Source organism: Bidens hawaiensis, unplaced genomic scaffold, assembly GCF_021521415.1.
Source record: "Bidens hawaiensis isolate Kalapana, Puna unplaced genomic scaffold, B.hawaiensis_p1.1 tig00049616_1, whole genome shotgun sequence".
NCBI lineage: Eukaryota > Viridiplantae > Streptophyta > Magnoliopsida > Asterales > Asteraceae > Bidens > Bidens hawaiensis.
The window spans coordinates 18,691-32,106 of record NW_027498869.1 but is presented as its reverse complement, the minus strand read 5'-3'; the positions used below and the strand labels follow the sequence as shown (position 1 = coordinate 32,106).

Sequence of the window (13,416 nt, the reverse complement as noted above, 5' to 3'; positions counted from 1 at the left end):
ATCCAAATATGATATCTACATAAATCTGTACAAATGATTTTGAGAAAAAGAATGCGGATAAAAATATATAATGAAACTTTAATAGCTTGTAATACTTTTTAACTTTATGAAAACATTAAAAAATACATAAAATATATAACAGTTCAAATTAGTTAATAGCTATGATATAAAATAACAAGTACACGCTTTATCAATAAAAAGAAAACAAAAAAGTTAATATATAATAACTAGGATAGCACGTCGTGTAATACACAGGTGGTAAAAAAAATCCAACAAAAAAGTTAATGATGGCACGTGAAAAAAAATCGCTTAGATAATGTCCTTGTTCTTTGATAGCCATGTTAGGATACCAAAGAAGAGTTGTATGTTACAGCACCTATGGAACCAGAACCCAAAAGACCCATAAAATGAAGAATCATTGGTAGCCATGTTAAAATGATGGTGATAGCCGTAATGGCCTATTGTCTTTTAACTACGAACACCTTCCGAAGGCGTTAGTTTACTTTTGCGTTTACCCAAAACCAAACCGAAGAAAAATCATGGGTTTATGTTATTCTCTAAATGAACATACATCTCCTAAGGAATGAAATAAATATATAAATAACTCACATAAGAAAAAGGAAAATATTTTGTAAAGGTGGCATGTAACCATAATACATACATGTATTTAACCGAACGGAGTTTATAAATCTACATTATATCCTATATTTGCATCTATTCTATTATATGCAAATCAACTCTATGCTCGCTCTCCTTCCACCTATAGAAAATTTAAACACAAACGTTTTCCTCTTAACTAGCCGTGTGCCCTCTACATACGCCCGCGCTCTTCTCATTTCACATTAGCTCGAGATCTAGGACGGAAATCCTGTAGATGGATAAGCTTTGTTAGTGTTTTTTTACAAACGTTACGTACAAGCAAATCAAACATTATGTTCATATACCCTTCACATTGAACATTGTCTATTATATTATTGATCACTGCTGCTCCCAAAAACCGAATCTGGAGGAAGTAGCGCCTGTATCTGCTGTGAAGTCCATTGACTTTCCTTTAAAAAACCTGCTTCAGCAGTCGCCGAATATGGCCTTTTCACTTTACTTTTATGCATTTCCTGAATGAAACCAACCAGCCAAAGTCAACGATAAATGCAAATTTTGCAGGCATTGTTAGGTGAGTGAGTAATACCTACCTTCAAGTCTTTTGGAGCATATCTAGTCATTGCTTGCACAATGGAAGTGTAAACCTGGATAGCCTGTTTGGTATCACGGTGACATTTGATAACGCGGGTGTGATCATTGTTCTCGGATGATGATTTAGACTTCAAGTATAGAATAAGTTTGGATGGAGGTGCATTCGGGTGATCTTTCTTCCCGGTAGTTAGTTCCATGGTAGCGAGGTCCTCCCACAGAACATCCCACAGCACCATGCACGGATCTCTAGCTGGATTGAACTTCTTCTGTGTCATAATGTTGGACGTCTGCAGCACCGCATACAAATTCACATTAATACATATACCTCTCTTCTTTTTTCAATAAAAATAAAAATGGAAGACGTACCTGTAAGAGTATAACTCTTCGATGTGTGACAACAAGGATCTTGTCTTTACGTAGCGAGAAGTGGTCTTCGTAAGCATCAGATAATGCAAACTTTCCACGGACTTTAAATAGATCCACCTGTAGAAAGAAGGAGCCTGATTCCGCAAGCTGAAGTATGACCTGTCCCTGTGCCCTGTAGTCATCATACGGTCTGAGTAAATTATCACCACTGATAACTCTGGGGAGTCTTCTGCGCAGAAGGAGGTCTTCAGAAGTGATAGCAGCAGCAATCTTCATCCTCATTGCATTTGCACCTTCGGTTGTCTTTGATAACAAATCAAGAACACCGCTCACTGGTTGCGCAGCTGCACCTATTATCCCTTTACCAACACCTGACACAAAACCCTCTACACTGGATGCCTTTGCGCCTTCCAATGGCTTTGTTACTATGCCCATCACTCCTCTAATTAGACCCTTGGCCAGTGCTCCTCCACCCTCTCTTATCACATCTCCAAAATCTTCAACGCCTTTATTTTCTTGTCGCTGTCGACTCTGAATAAACTTCTTGTCCATTGATAAGGCAGCAACACCTTTGCTCATATGCCCAAACGCACTGCTTGCATTTCCCAGTATATCCACGCCAGAAAGCAGCTGAAGAGGCTGACTTAGAACATCCTTTGTTATATTTGAGATGGCACTTGTCATAAGAACGCTTTGTCGCATAGACAAGTTTTCAAGGAATTTCTGATTTACCCGCACCTGTCATGACAACATACATCATGTAAATTCAGACTTCACTGTAGCCGAATAAATCACTTACTGAGTTTGATACTTACAGGCATATTTTCCGTGTTCCCTAGAGCTGTCATCAAGGATGACCAAAAACCAAGTACACCCACAGGGCGCTGAGTTGGTGACATGGCCATGGATAACTTGAATCGGAACTCAGAGATGTTAAGAACACTGCAATCACCAAAAAGGTAAAATAAAATTGTTGCTAGGCACAAGTTCAAGAGTCCCGAAATAAGGGTGGGTCCAACATACCCAATTTCAATGATAGGGTCCACCGAAACAGCGGTTGTTTGGGCATCACTGAATCGACTAAAATCAATCTGCTGAATCATACCATGAAGTCGCCAAATAACTGGTTCATGAATACTTATCAAGAAGGCAGAGTTTTCAGGTCCCTGTCAAATAAAATTAAAGGAAAAAGAAAAAAAAAGAATATTTTATTAAAGAAGCATGATTAAAAAGCTTTTACTGGTTAAAAAAATATATACTCGTTACTCACCTGCAAACCAATATAAGGATAAACACAAAAATCTAGTGATCCATCAGATTGCTTGGTCATAGAAAATTTCAATATGTAATCTGCTTCTAGTCCAATTCTTTGTGGCCTAAAGAGAACAGGAATTGTTGTCAAAGGCAGCTGATTGTCGACTTGAATCCCCCTCATTCTTAATTTGGTCCTATGAAACACACATAAATCAGAATAATATTAGCAAAAGTGGAGTTTGAAGTGTCCAGAAGACATACCTACTAATTCCAGATCCCAATCCAGTTGAATGTGACAAAAGAAGGTTCTGCACTGACAAGTAAAGTATCTCTTCAGGTGTATGATCAATAATGGACAATCCAAGCTCAGTGAGCTCAAGCGTAACATGAAGTTCACAATCCGATGAAACTGATGGTTGGGAATCATTCCTTTGTGAAGAAGATGAGGCTGATATATTTCTCTTCGCATTTGTTGTGGTATCATGGTCCTCTGGCATAAGGTCCCTCAACATAACAACATTCATCTTCTCTTCTTTCACTATAGTAACACGCACTGCTTTTGTAGGTCCCCCATCCATATGAACAGGTTGATAATCCCGAATCTCATCGATATTGTACTTAGCTGAATCTTTAGTGCCGGCACCATCCACCAGAATTTCCAGGATTCTTTGCCTACCAAGGTCTTCCCATGAAAACGGAGCACTTGAGCATGGAAGAAGACAACGCCATGAATCATCACTACCGCCCATTTGCCGAAAACGAAAGGGTAAAAACATACTATGATTTTCAATCCTGCAAGACAATCACTCAGTTTTTTTTCTGTTTTTTTAAACTTGCAAGAAAACTGAACAGGAATTAAAATCTTAAGAACAGGTGGGAAAAGGTAACCTGTACTGGCTTGAAAATGAATTGGGTCGAAAGATGACGTCAAAGCATGAGCTTTCTGTTCCACTCCTTACTTCAACCTTCATATACAACAGTTGGCCAGTAGTTTCATTTCTCAAGATAACACGCATCCAACCTTCATTTGCAACGGTAAATGGCGTACTCCAATGGTATCCATTGATCTTTAACTACAGCATAGATAGATTTCAACCAGGAAAAAAAGTTAAGTATAATAAGACCTATTAAGCAGTAGTATTTACAAAGAGAACGGAAATAAGGTTATCCTAGCCAGACCTTTAGCAGTTCCACTTTGGCAGATGTCTGCCATTTAAAATGGTAGGGAGCATCGGTAGGATGAATCCATACTAGTGACCGGGTATCACACTGCTGCAGACATATACTAAAGCCAGCCCTATTATAAAACAAGGTGTGTGGCTTAAAATGGACAACCTGCATGAAATTATTTGACTTAAGTACCTATGTAGGTATGAACAAGAATAAAGAAGAGAATGATACACACATAAGATTTAGCCCAAAAATATTAACAAATTTAATCTACAAGGGCTTGAATTTTACCTTTGTCCTGTCTGATGTCATGTGGAGTAGAGCTGAAAGATTGTAGTAAGTTCCATCTGAACAAAAAACTTTGACATCCACTCTTTGCTGTATATGGGAGAATAGAAGGTGAGTTGTTAGCAACAAGGTAATAGTATATCGAGTTAAAATGTCTCCTTCTGACCTTCTTTTCCAAGTCAAGAAGTGATAGTCCAGCACTAAAATTCTCAGAATGCTGAGTCGCAACAGCTAAACCCACACGAGGTGAAAGACATGCATCATTTCGTGTTGAAAAAAGATTAGTGCCCCCTTGTCCAATATAATCCTGTGGAGAAAATATGCTGGGAGTAGGACCAGTGTCCTCTATTACTTCTAGAACTTGGATATTCCTCCTTGCAGGAGGGTTCTTAAAGCCTGAGGATTTTCCAGATTTTGCAGCTTTTGAAGAATCTGCCACATCCTCATTATCTAAAGGTTCAATTTCGACCACTCTATACGTAAGTGGTACAGAGCAGTCATTACTAATCCAATAAGGGACAAAAAATCTTATGGTATTAGGGGAGGCTGCAGATGCTCCCATGTCCCGTTCAATGCTCACACGCAATCTTCTGCATATTCAAAATTAATATATCTCAGTTAATTGCCTTTTTAAAAAGTTGAACGACCAAAATCTCAATGAGCCTCAGGGGGAGAAGTTGCTATTAGAGTTGAGCCACAGTAAATACACTCATTAGCCCAAGAAATAACAGCCTGTTAGCTTTTGAAGAAAAATGTAATAAAAGGTTGGAAGAAGTGCTACACGTTAATGGGAATGTCAATGACCTTGCCCCTTGGCAATATAAACTGGGCACTTAACACTATGGGAAAAAAAGAAGAGAGTGAATATACAAGTAGTACAAACCTTCGTTTATGCTGATGGATCATCCAAAATGAAGAAGCATGATTATTAGATGAAATATCCAAGACAGGAACAGGATCCTGCTTTTAAAGAAGAGAGTAAGAGAAGAACTGTCACATATTTAAATCTCTCTGATTGAAAGTATACAGAATCTTGAAATGATAACATTTACAGGCATACCTTTTCCAACATCCATCCACCTTGTAGAGACAATGAAAGATACAGAGGACTACGAACATCAGCAAAATATATGGGTACAACACCACGAGATGATATAAGGCCATGCTGCCTCTCAGCTGTACTTCCATTGTTCAACTTTTCCCATATTGTAAACCGTGCTGGACAAGGAAGTCGATTTTCCAACTTCAAAGGAGCATTGACCGATATTTTCCAATCATAAACAGGGGAATTCAGCTCTGTCTGAAGAACTGATGCGTCTGTACCAACACTGAGCCAAAATTGCTTTGTTGAGTCAGTTGTTTGGCAACACCAAAGCGTGTCATTTTTTTCAAGCTCATTTAACATGAAAAAAGAGGTTGATATCTTTTTCCCCTGGTCATTTGTCCCAACAAGGGAGGCGGAAGCTAAGCCAACAGGACAACCCCAACTGTCATGAGCAGAAGGGCGAATCTGTAAACAACTATCAGAATCCCTGGACATGGAACGCCACGGTAGTACAAAAGAAGAACCAGGTTCTAACACATGGATTTCAGAAGCGCCAGTGTTTGGTGTGTGTTGGTCAGTAAGTTTTTGCCTTGTACGGATCCAACGTCTACGGCGTACATTGTGTTGAGCCGATTTTGAAGAGCTTTGGGGAGTTGGAGGCCATTTTAGAGTTTGATAGTCCCTCCCATATGCCCATCCATCCACGTCAACAGGACCAGATTTATCTATCATCCAAGCTGGCGTCGTCCATGCCCATCCCGGTGGAAGTGGTGGTTCATAGAAATCCTGTTACACCAAACATGAATAACTCTACTGATAAGAAAAAAGATTTATGGATTGAAGAAACACCTACATTAGATGAATATGAAAAGCTTCGGTTGCTCCAACGTCCTGGATCATTCCCACGGAAATTAGAACGTTTATTGCCCCAACCTAAGATGGAACTATGTCTTTGGTTCTCAAAGATCTCTTCTACAGCAATATTGACACTACCAACTGCCTGAGAAGGCTTGTGACTCCTAGAGATATTTATATCCAATTTAACATCTAATTCGTTTGCCACGGTTGCAAGACCCCTCAGAATTGCATGCTTCTTTCCATCTTTCATGACAACTTCCATGGCGATGAAATCTTTATCCATCTTTTTTGTGATGACGGAGAGTGGAAGAAAGGACCTAAAACCCTCCCATACACCTTCAGGGCCAAGTCCCACCGAAAACCCCACGTCATCTTTATCCTGCTCCAACGTATTTTGGAGGTTTGAAACTGCTTTCATTTCATAATAGGACGTAGAAGCTACAAGACATCCTTGAAAGGGCAACTCATCATCCTTTTGTTGACCCTAACATCATGATTTACAATTAAAAACACGTACATAGAAGATATATATTATAAAATCATTTATTGAACAAGAATAATAATGAAAAGAAAAAAGTTACTAACCCTCCTCATTAGAAGGTGTGTAACATTTTCCTGACCATGAAACGCTTGTTGCAACATTTTAGCTGAGGCCACCTTTCTTAAGGGAGTCGTACCATGTCCACCTGAAATAGTCGTAGCACCCACAACTTCACCTGATCTCAACACAAAACCCAAGATCAGCTCAAACATACAGAAGAATTCACAGGCCTTGAGTTTTTAATACGTATCACACTGCGGCATTATTTGACGTTCATAACTTCATATAGATATAATAAAATTTTATATGCACCGAAAAGTATACCATACAGGTACCTCATGGAAAAATGATAGATAACGGAACGAACAACTGGGTCATTAATGTTATACAGTAACAATATTCATTGTAGCTTGACTACTTGTTTTATCAATTTTAGTTTACCTTTTCCTGCTTTTGCAGCAAGATTAGTCACCTCAACCTCCAACCTAGCCGACCCCTGAAACACCAAATAATACATATTTTCTAAGATCATACCATTAAAGAGTTCTGTAAAAGCACACAAACAACAGTGCAGGTATCACAGTTAGAAGGAACTGCAAACAGAGGATGATCATCAATGTCTAATAAAGGTTTAGCTAGATATCTAGACCTTGACATACCTTGCGAGGAACCTCAAAAATGAAAAGTTCATTCCATATGGCACTGCCAAGATCATTACTTAAAGAAATGAAGGGCTTCACGCATCTGGTCCTTGCACTCTGAGGAAACAGCCTCTGTTGACTTGCCTCCTGACTCTCAACAACAAGCCGGAGTGCACAGAAGAAGCTATTACTATTTCCATCATCAACAATTGGTAGATCCTTAAGAAAACAGATGAAACCATTAGCAACCATTTAGTGTTAACACATAACTCATGTCATGTATGCATTATGTCAATAAATATACAACCTTGGCTTCAACTATCTGCACGGAAATATAACAGCGCCCCACCCTTGAATCATCAACGGAGTTTAATCGATCTGAGTGTCTTGAAGGTGGAATCCACACAGAGGCACTATCATCATTCTTAAGAAGGTTAACTATACTAGAGCTTTGTTCAAACTTTTTCACGTATATATCACATCCAAGCCTGTTCTCTACGGTCACAGTCTGGTAATCGTCTACATCCAATGCAGAAAATATTGAACCATCTTCACCAATGTTGTGGCTGCTAGCTTCCTGCCAAGTATTGATGAAAACAAGACAAAAAAAATCAATTTATGTTTAACTGAAACAACAAAGATTGTGAAGATAACATATCCAATCCCACTAGACCTCATCTGATTTGATTGCCTTTTGCTCTAGTTCTCTCAGTCTTCTCCAAGAAGAGATGGCTTCCGCAAATGTGTCGATATTTGCAGTACTAACATTTATGTTAAGGATACTCGTAGCTGCAATCCGTGCTCTTTTTCCAAGTCTTGATGGAGATTGATCATTGGTATCATACGTTTCAAACCTTCAAAAGCAAAAATGGAAGTAAATGAAAGGCAGGCACACTTTGCCAAAAAGGCATAAAAATAAATAAACAGTTGTAGGTAAGTTAATACTTGAATATTCCATCGAATGGCTCCACCAATGGTTCCCAGGAGTCTAGCAATGAGTTAAATGTTGATGCAGCAATCGAAGAGATCAGCACAGCATTCATAGAATCCATTCCACCATGAGTTGCAAGCTTGATGTTTGTGACAGTAACATCAAAAAATGGTGTCATCTGAAATGAATCCGAGATACGCATATGCAATGTGAGCGAATTAAGTTGTATAATTTTGTCATCGTCAACAAGAAAAGTATATAGATACCATTCCACACAGGCTGTCTAAAATGGTCACGGAGAAGCATTTCAATTTTACTTCTGCCATTATGTTGTCCCGTGTCTTTGGTTCCACAGAATCACCAATAGTGAAGGCCAGCCGGCTGGAAGGCTTCTTCAGATCAGAGCGGGCAAGAAAAGTGCAAGCCTAAAAAGTAGCCATAGAAAAATGCATGAACAGCCTTGTAATCATAGATTCTATTTTCTGTAATATACCATCATATTAAAAAGAATGTGACACAAGCTGAGCAATCGTAAATGCTGACCTGATTATCCACTTTCCAGATACTCCAACATTGAGATGCTTGCGAACTTGAATTTTTTGATATTGGCATATCAGAAATATCGGCTTGGCTAACAAGATCCATTCTCGGACAGCAAACCAAATTCAAATTTGGCATCTCGTCTACTCGAGTAACTATGCATCCCATAGAAGCATAACCTGGGGGTGCAATTGGGTACCAAAAGAAGGCGTCGTCTGCACCTTTGATGATGATATTAGCAACTTTAGTGAACTGAACAGGATTTGCAGAGATGTCAGGGTTGTCAGCCTTAAAAATAATTCCCAAGGCAGGTGGCTCCAAACTACAAAGGTGATTAAAGATGATTAACATTTAAGAAAAATGTTAAGATGGTCAGCAAACAGAGGCAAGTTCAGAGAGAGAGATCTAACCCTTCAGTTATGCAGTCACCAATAACCTTAAAACCAGGTCGTGGTATAGGTCGCCATATAGAGACTGGTCTGCGGATATCATTACCCTTGTCCCACCAGATCCTCTGAAAACTTGGAGTTGACATGTAACAACTAGGTTTTGAAATTGATCTGGGAACATCAGACCCTGGTGATGAACTTGAACCCTGGTAACTGCTTTGTTGACTAGTATGCTCACGGTCAACACTTGCAACAGACCCGGATTCTCTTGCAGATAGGCGATGCCAGCTTGAGTTCAAAAGAAGAAGATGATTGAGATCATAACATATGTCCTGCGGAGGACAGCTAACAGAAGGATGCGCATAGAATGATCCAAGCAGGTTATCAAGTCTCCAAAGGCTAAATCCTGATGGGTATGCGTTATTTGAGGAAGCGTTGAACATGCATGCCGAGTATGCTGTGGATGTTGCCAGATCAGCTCTTATACAGTAGACAGTATGATTTGGTGGAGGTTGGTTTCCAATATGTACAACACACCCTAACGCCAAGTATCCTGGGGGTGGAATAGGTGTCCACAGAGAACAATCAGAGCCCACTCTTTCAGTTTGTTGGATGTCGGAGAATAAGCCAACAAGCTTGAAGCCAAGAGGCTTTCGTACACGTCCATATGTATTACTTACCGCCATAACAGCTTGTGAAGGAGGAATGGACCTATATTGAAAACATTCATATGATGGAAGAACTGTAATATCATAAACCTTAGCCTTTCACAATAGATGTATCTGCTTAGAAAATAAAAGTAACAAGTTGAAAAAAATCGGATTAAACGTTAAACCTGGAAGTCACACAATCTCCCAATATGACATAATTTTGGGGAGCTCGAGGTCTCCAGAATGTAATTGCATTATGATGTCCCTTTGCTGCATAAGAACCCGTTCTTGTTAAGATATTGAAATAAGTGCAAATAAAGAAACGGGTGGGTTGCCAGTAAAATGAAAAGCAGGGAAACCTTTTGGATACACCCAGATTTGATCGTAGTTGGTACAAGGAGACAGGGGATCAGCACTCTGAAAGTGTAATGCTGCAACTGCCTGACTATGTAGATTAAGAATAAGGGAGATAGCACTCAAAGACAAATGAACATATATATCAGAAGACATTAACGATATATTTGTTTTATCCTTCACAGAAGTATATCCTGCAGAGATATCCACTGGATCAAGAATTCTAAGACCAGAACCAGCCTCCACAGTTAGATCTTTGAGCAGAGCTCGAACCCATGTATCGTTTTCTTTTGACGCAAACCTATTAAGATTGAACAATTCATAAGTGAAAACCTCAAGAGATGTATATGAACAAATACATAGAATAAGTATCGGTTCAATAAAAAGCAGTCATACATGAAGCTCAAATCCATTCTTGCACGGAGAAGCTTTTCATAGTGGTAGGAACCATCAATGGATGTTCTGCTGCTATCATAAAAAGTGAACTCAGGAGACACCACCTGTCACATCAGTACATGAAACCACGTAAGGCATTGAGAGAGACTTTGGAATATAAAGGTTTTACATTAGGCAGGATCCAGGAACAAAACAGAAGAATACAAAATGCAACTTTAAAACAGTTGATAAAGAAAGTACATTATATAGCTATGAACTGAGTTTCCTAAGCAAATGCAATTGTTGTTTTAATCAGAATACAGGAGTTTGTTATATACATCAGGCAGGACCATATAGAAGCAGTGAACCAGTATATGGCCAACTAAGATATAAAATCATTTAGAGCACTTTGATGCCAAAACGTTACTTTGGTTTTCTACCACTGCAAATAATGGCAGTAAGAATTATAATTAGATCCGTGCAGGTAAGAGATTGACTGAGGTATTTACTGTAAACCCACCTATAGTGGCTCCTATAGAAACGCTGGATTTTTTTATGAACTGCCATTTGCTTTCTCTAAAGGAGAGATTTTTTCAACCAGTGAAGTCAATGAGCTTGACATACAAAACACTCCTAGAATCATGATAGCACCGCAAAGTAGTGTATATATAGCAAAATGGTGTAATGCATATAAGTTTTAATAATGCAGCACCCAGCAGTGGCAACTACTGAAATTTAGATCATTGATAGCTTCGGCCCATATAGAGAATTATAGATAAAAATAGTGTATTCACCAATGAATAGATGTATGCATTCATAAATAGGATATACAGATACGATGCGTGCATGAAAAAACAAAACACTATCAAACACATCTGGAATCGTTATGATAGCATTACCTGGGCCTCAAAACTTAGACTTGGTTTAGATGAATCAGTTTGATCGATACCAGAAGTTGGTGGTGAATATAACGCTTTTTCAGCTTTATCCAGACTCTTTCCTTTACTGATTGCAGAAAAGTTGTCCTGCGCCACAACTTCTACACCATCTTCATTTGACACTGAGAAACTGCTATCATTACTCAAGTATGCGTAATCCGTCAAGAGGAAAGCATTCTGACAAAAAAAACAATTATTATCAGATAACATTGAACATTAACTCTTGTAAAGTTGGGAATCATATTCTAATTTAGCACTTCGAGTACAGATATGTTGGACTCAGAATTAGTTTTCAAATACGAAAAATGTAGCGTACTAGTGTGTCCCAAAACTTGGTACATATATAGGTCTATTTCCTAGTAGAATGTGGATTATGCAACCACTTTTGACATATTTGAAATGAAGTTGGACAGGTGTGATATCCAATATATTTAACAATCCCTTAGGTTACTTATTTTCAACATCACAACAGTGCATAAGCATTCAACACATGTACCGCTAGAGAATAATAAGATTGGAGGGCTGTAATGTCATTACCTTAATCTTCACATTTACAAACCGCAGTCTTTTACCCCTTCCAATAACAATAATTGGTCGAAACTCCGAAGATTGAGATTGCGATTGCTCAAGACCCTCATCCAAGATTATAGTTTTCCCACAGCCATCATAAGTATATTCATCAACTCCTGCTGCATCTACAACTAGCTTTCGATTTGGTGACAGGCGGACCTCATCCTCAGTCTGTCTGTACAATGCATCAGAGAGTACTATAGTGTCGGTTTTACCGATTGGATCATTATCAGGATCCATCACCTCTTCCTTGCCAGTTATTGCGCCCAAAGACGGCACAAAAAACTCACCAACTGCAAGAAGGAAATCTGGAACAACAAGAACTCGAGGCAGCTGAATCCGAACCACAAACAATTGGGATGATGAACGCCATCTGAGATCCATCAATAGCATGGTTGAGTGTGGTGTATTCACATTGGACATGGTTACAGCTCTTAAAAGCCCCCCTCCGCCTTTACTGGAAGAATCTTGTTTCAGCACATCAGTGCTTGTCCCGAGCATTAGTCGCATTTCAGGTCTGGTATCAGGACGTGCATCCAAAATAGAAAATCGAGGAATGGTGACATATAGATCCATTTCGGAAAAAGAAGTCATTCGGTATGAAAGCCACATGCCCTCCAGCTGAGACAACAAGAATGAGCATCTTTAGAAAGACCGAAAAACATATGCAAAGGGAAATCTGTTAATCTCTACTCTTTACTTACTGTAATATTTGCTAGAGGTAAATCCTCCTGAATGCCATTGCAGAGTTCTAGCAACGCATAATCAAGTTCAACTGCCATAATGTTAACTGAACGGGATAAGAAAACTTGGCTAGTCATGTTAACCTTATCAGCAAGCATCCGCATCGTATCCGTTGAACCGGAGTTGGTAGTACGAAAATTAGGAGGGAGATTAGCTTCTTCACTCAAGTTCATGGTCACGCAGCTAGAAATTACACTATATTCTTTGTCAGACACCACAGCGTGCAATGACCCTATCTGTTTTCAAAGACAGATCAATAATAAGTTTGTGGGTTTGACCATATTAGGATATAAAAACAGAAAATAGAGCCAGTAAATTCATTTTTACTGAAAGACAAGTTATTTACTAAAAAAATCCAGAAAAGTTGCTACTCTTTTATCAAGCTTCTTAGGATCAACCCCTTGAAAAAAGGTGGTTCGTAATGCTGGTATCCAGTAACATCATTATGCTTGTGTGAAATGTATACTACATGTCCTTTACCAATTAAATACAATTGGAGGATAAAGATGAAGTTCACTTTAATGTGTATGCAGTAACAAGAAGCATATCTATGATAGCTAATTCAGAGAAC

At 38.9% G+C, this 13,416-nt stretch overlaps 1 protein-coding gene across 1 annotated transcript in view; it reads right to left on the bottom strand.

Annotated features, from left to right (window-relative positions):
- Nucleotides 1-552: 552 nt before the first annotated feature.
- LOC143598077 (uncharacterized) overlaps nucleotides 553-13,416 on the bottom strand; it is a 30,601-nt gene continuing 17,737 nt past the window's right edge. The window contains exons 27-56 of the mRNA XM_077076393.1: nucleotides 12,806-13,081; nucleotides 12,069-12,722; nucleotides 11,493-11,708; nucleotides 10,615-10,718; nucleotides 10,224-10,519; nucleotides 10,050-10,134; nucleotides 9,236-9,925; nucleotides 8,829-9,147; nucleotides 8,552-8,710; nucleotides 8,300-8,463; nucleotides 8,028-8,208; nucleotides 7,662-7,931; nucleotides 7,373-7,573; nucleotides 7,155-7,209; nucleotides 6,758-6,888; nucleotides 6,168-6,656; nucleotides 5,330-6,100; nucleotides 5,153-5,229; nucleotides 4,436-4,859; nucleotides 4,273-4,359; nucleotides 3,991-4,146; nucleotides 3,700-3,884; nucleotides 3,073-3,603; nucleotides 2,828-3,005; nucleotides 2,581-2,723; nucleotides 2,373-2,499; nucleotides 1,558-2,295; nucleotides 1,191-1,478; nucleotides 945-1,112; nucleotides 553-868 (exon numbers count right to left, since the gene is read on the bottom strand). Coding sequence (XP_076932508.1) covers nucleotides 972-1,112; nucleotides 1,191-1,478; nucleotides 1,558-2,295; nucleotides 2,373-2,499; nucleotides 2,581-2,723; nucleotides 2,828-3,005; nucleotides 3,073-3,603; nucleotides 3,700-3,884; nucleotides 3,991-4,146; nucleotides 4,273-4,359; nucleotides 4,436-4,859; nucleotides 5,153-5,229; nucleotides 5,330-6,100; nucleotides 6,168-6,656; nucleotides 6,758-6,888; nucleotides 7,155-7,209; nucleotides 7,373-7,573; nucleotides 7,662-7,931; nucleotides 8,028-8,208; nucleotides 8,300-8,463; nucleotides 8,552-8,710; nucleotides 8,829-9,147; nucleotides 9,236-9,925; nucleotides 10,050-10,134; nucleotides 10,224-10,519; nucleotides 10,615-10,718; nucleotides 11,493-11,708; nucleotides 12,069-12,722; nucleotides 12,806-13,081 — 8,136 coding nt within the window. The 3' untranslated portion in view covers nucleotides 553-868; nucleotides 945-971. The remainder of the gene's footprint in view (nucleotides 869-944; nucleotides 1,113-1,190; nucleotides 1,479-1,557; nucleotides 2,296-2,372; nucleotides 2,500-2,580; nucleotides 2,724-2,827; nucleotides 3,006-3,072; nucleotides 3,604-3,699; nucleotides 3,885-3,990; nucleotides 4,147-4,272; nucleotides 4,360-4,435; nucleotides 4,860-5,152; nucleotides 5,230-5,329; nucleotides 6,101-6,167; nucleotides 6,657-6,757; nucleotides 6,889-7,154; nucleotides 7,210-7,372; nucleotides 7,574-7,661; nucleotides 7,932-8,027; nucleotides 8,209-8,299; nucleotides 8,464-8,551; nucleotides 8,711-8,828; nucleotides 9,148-9,235; nucleotides 9,926-10,049; nucleotides 10,135-10,223; nucleotides 10,520-10,614; nucleotides 10,719-11,492; nucleotides 11,709-12,068; nucleotides 12,723-12,805; nucleotides 13,082-13,416) is intronic.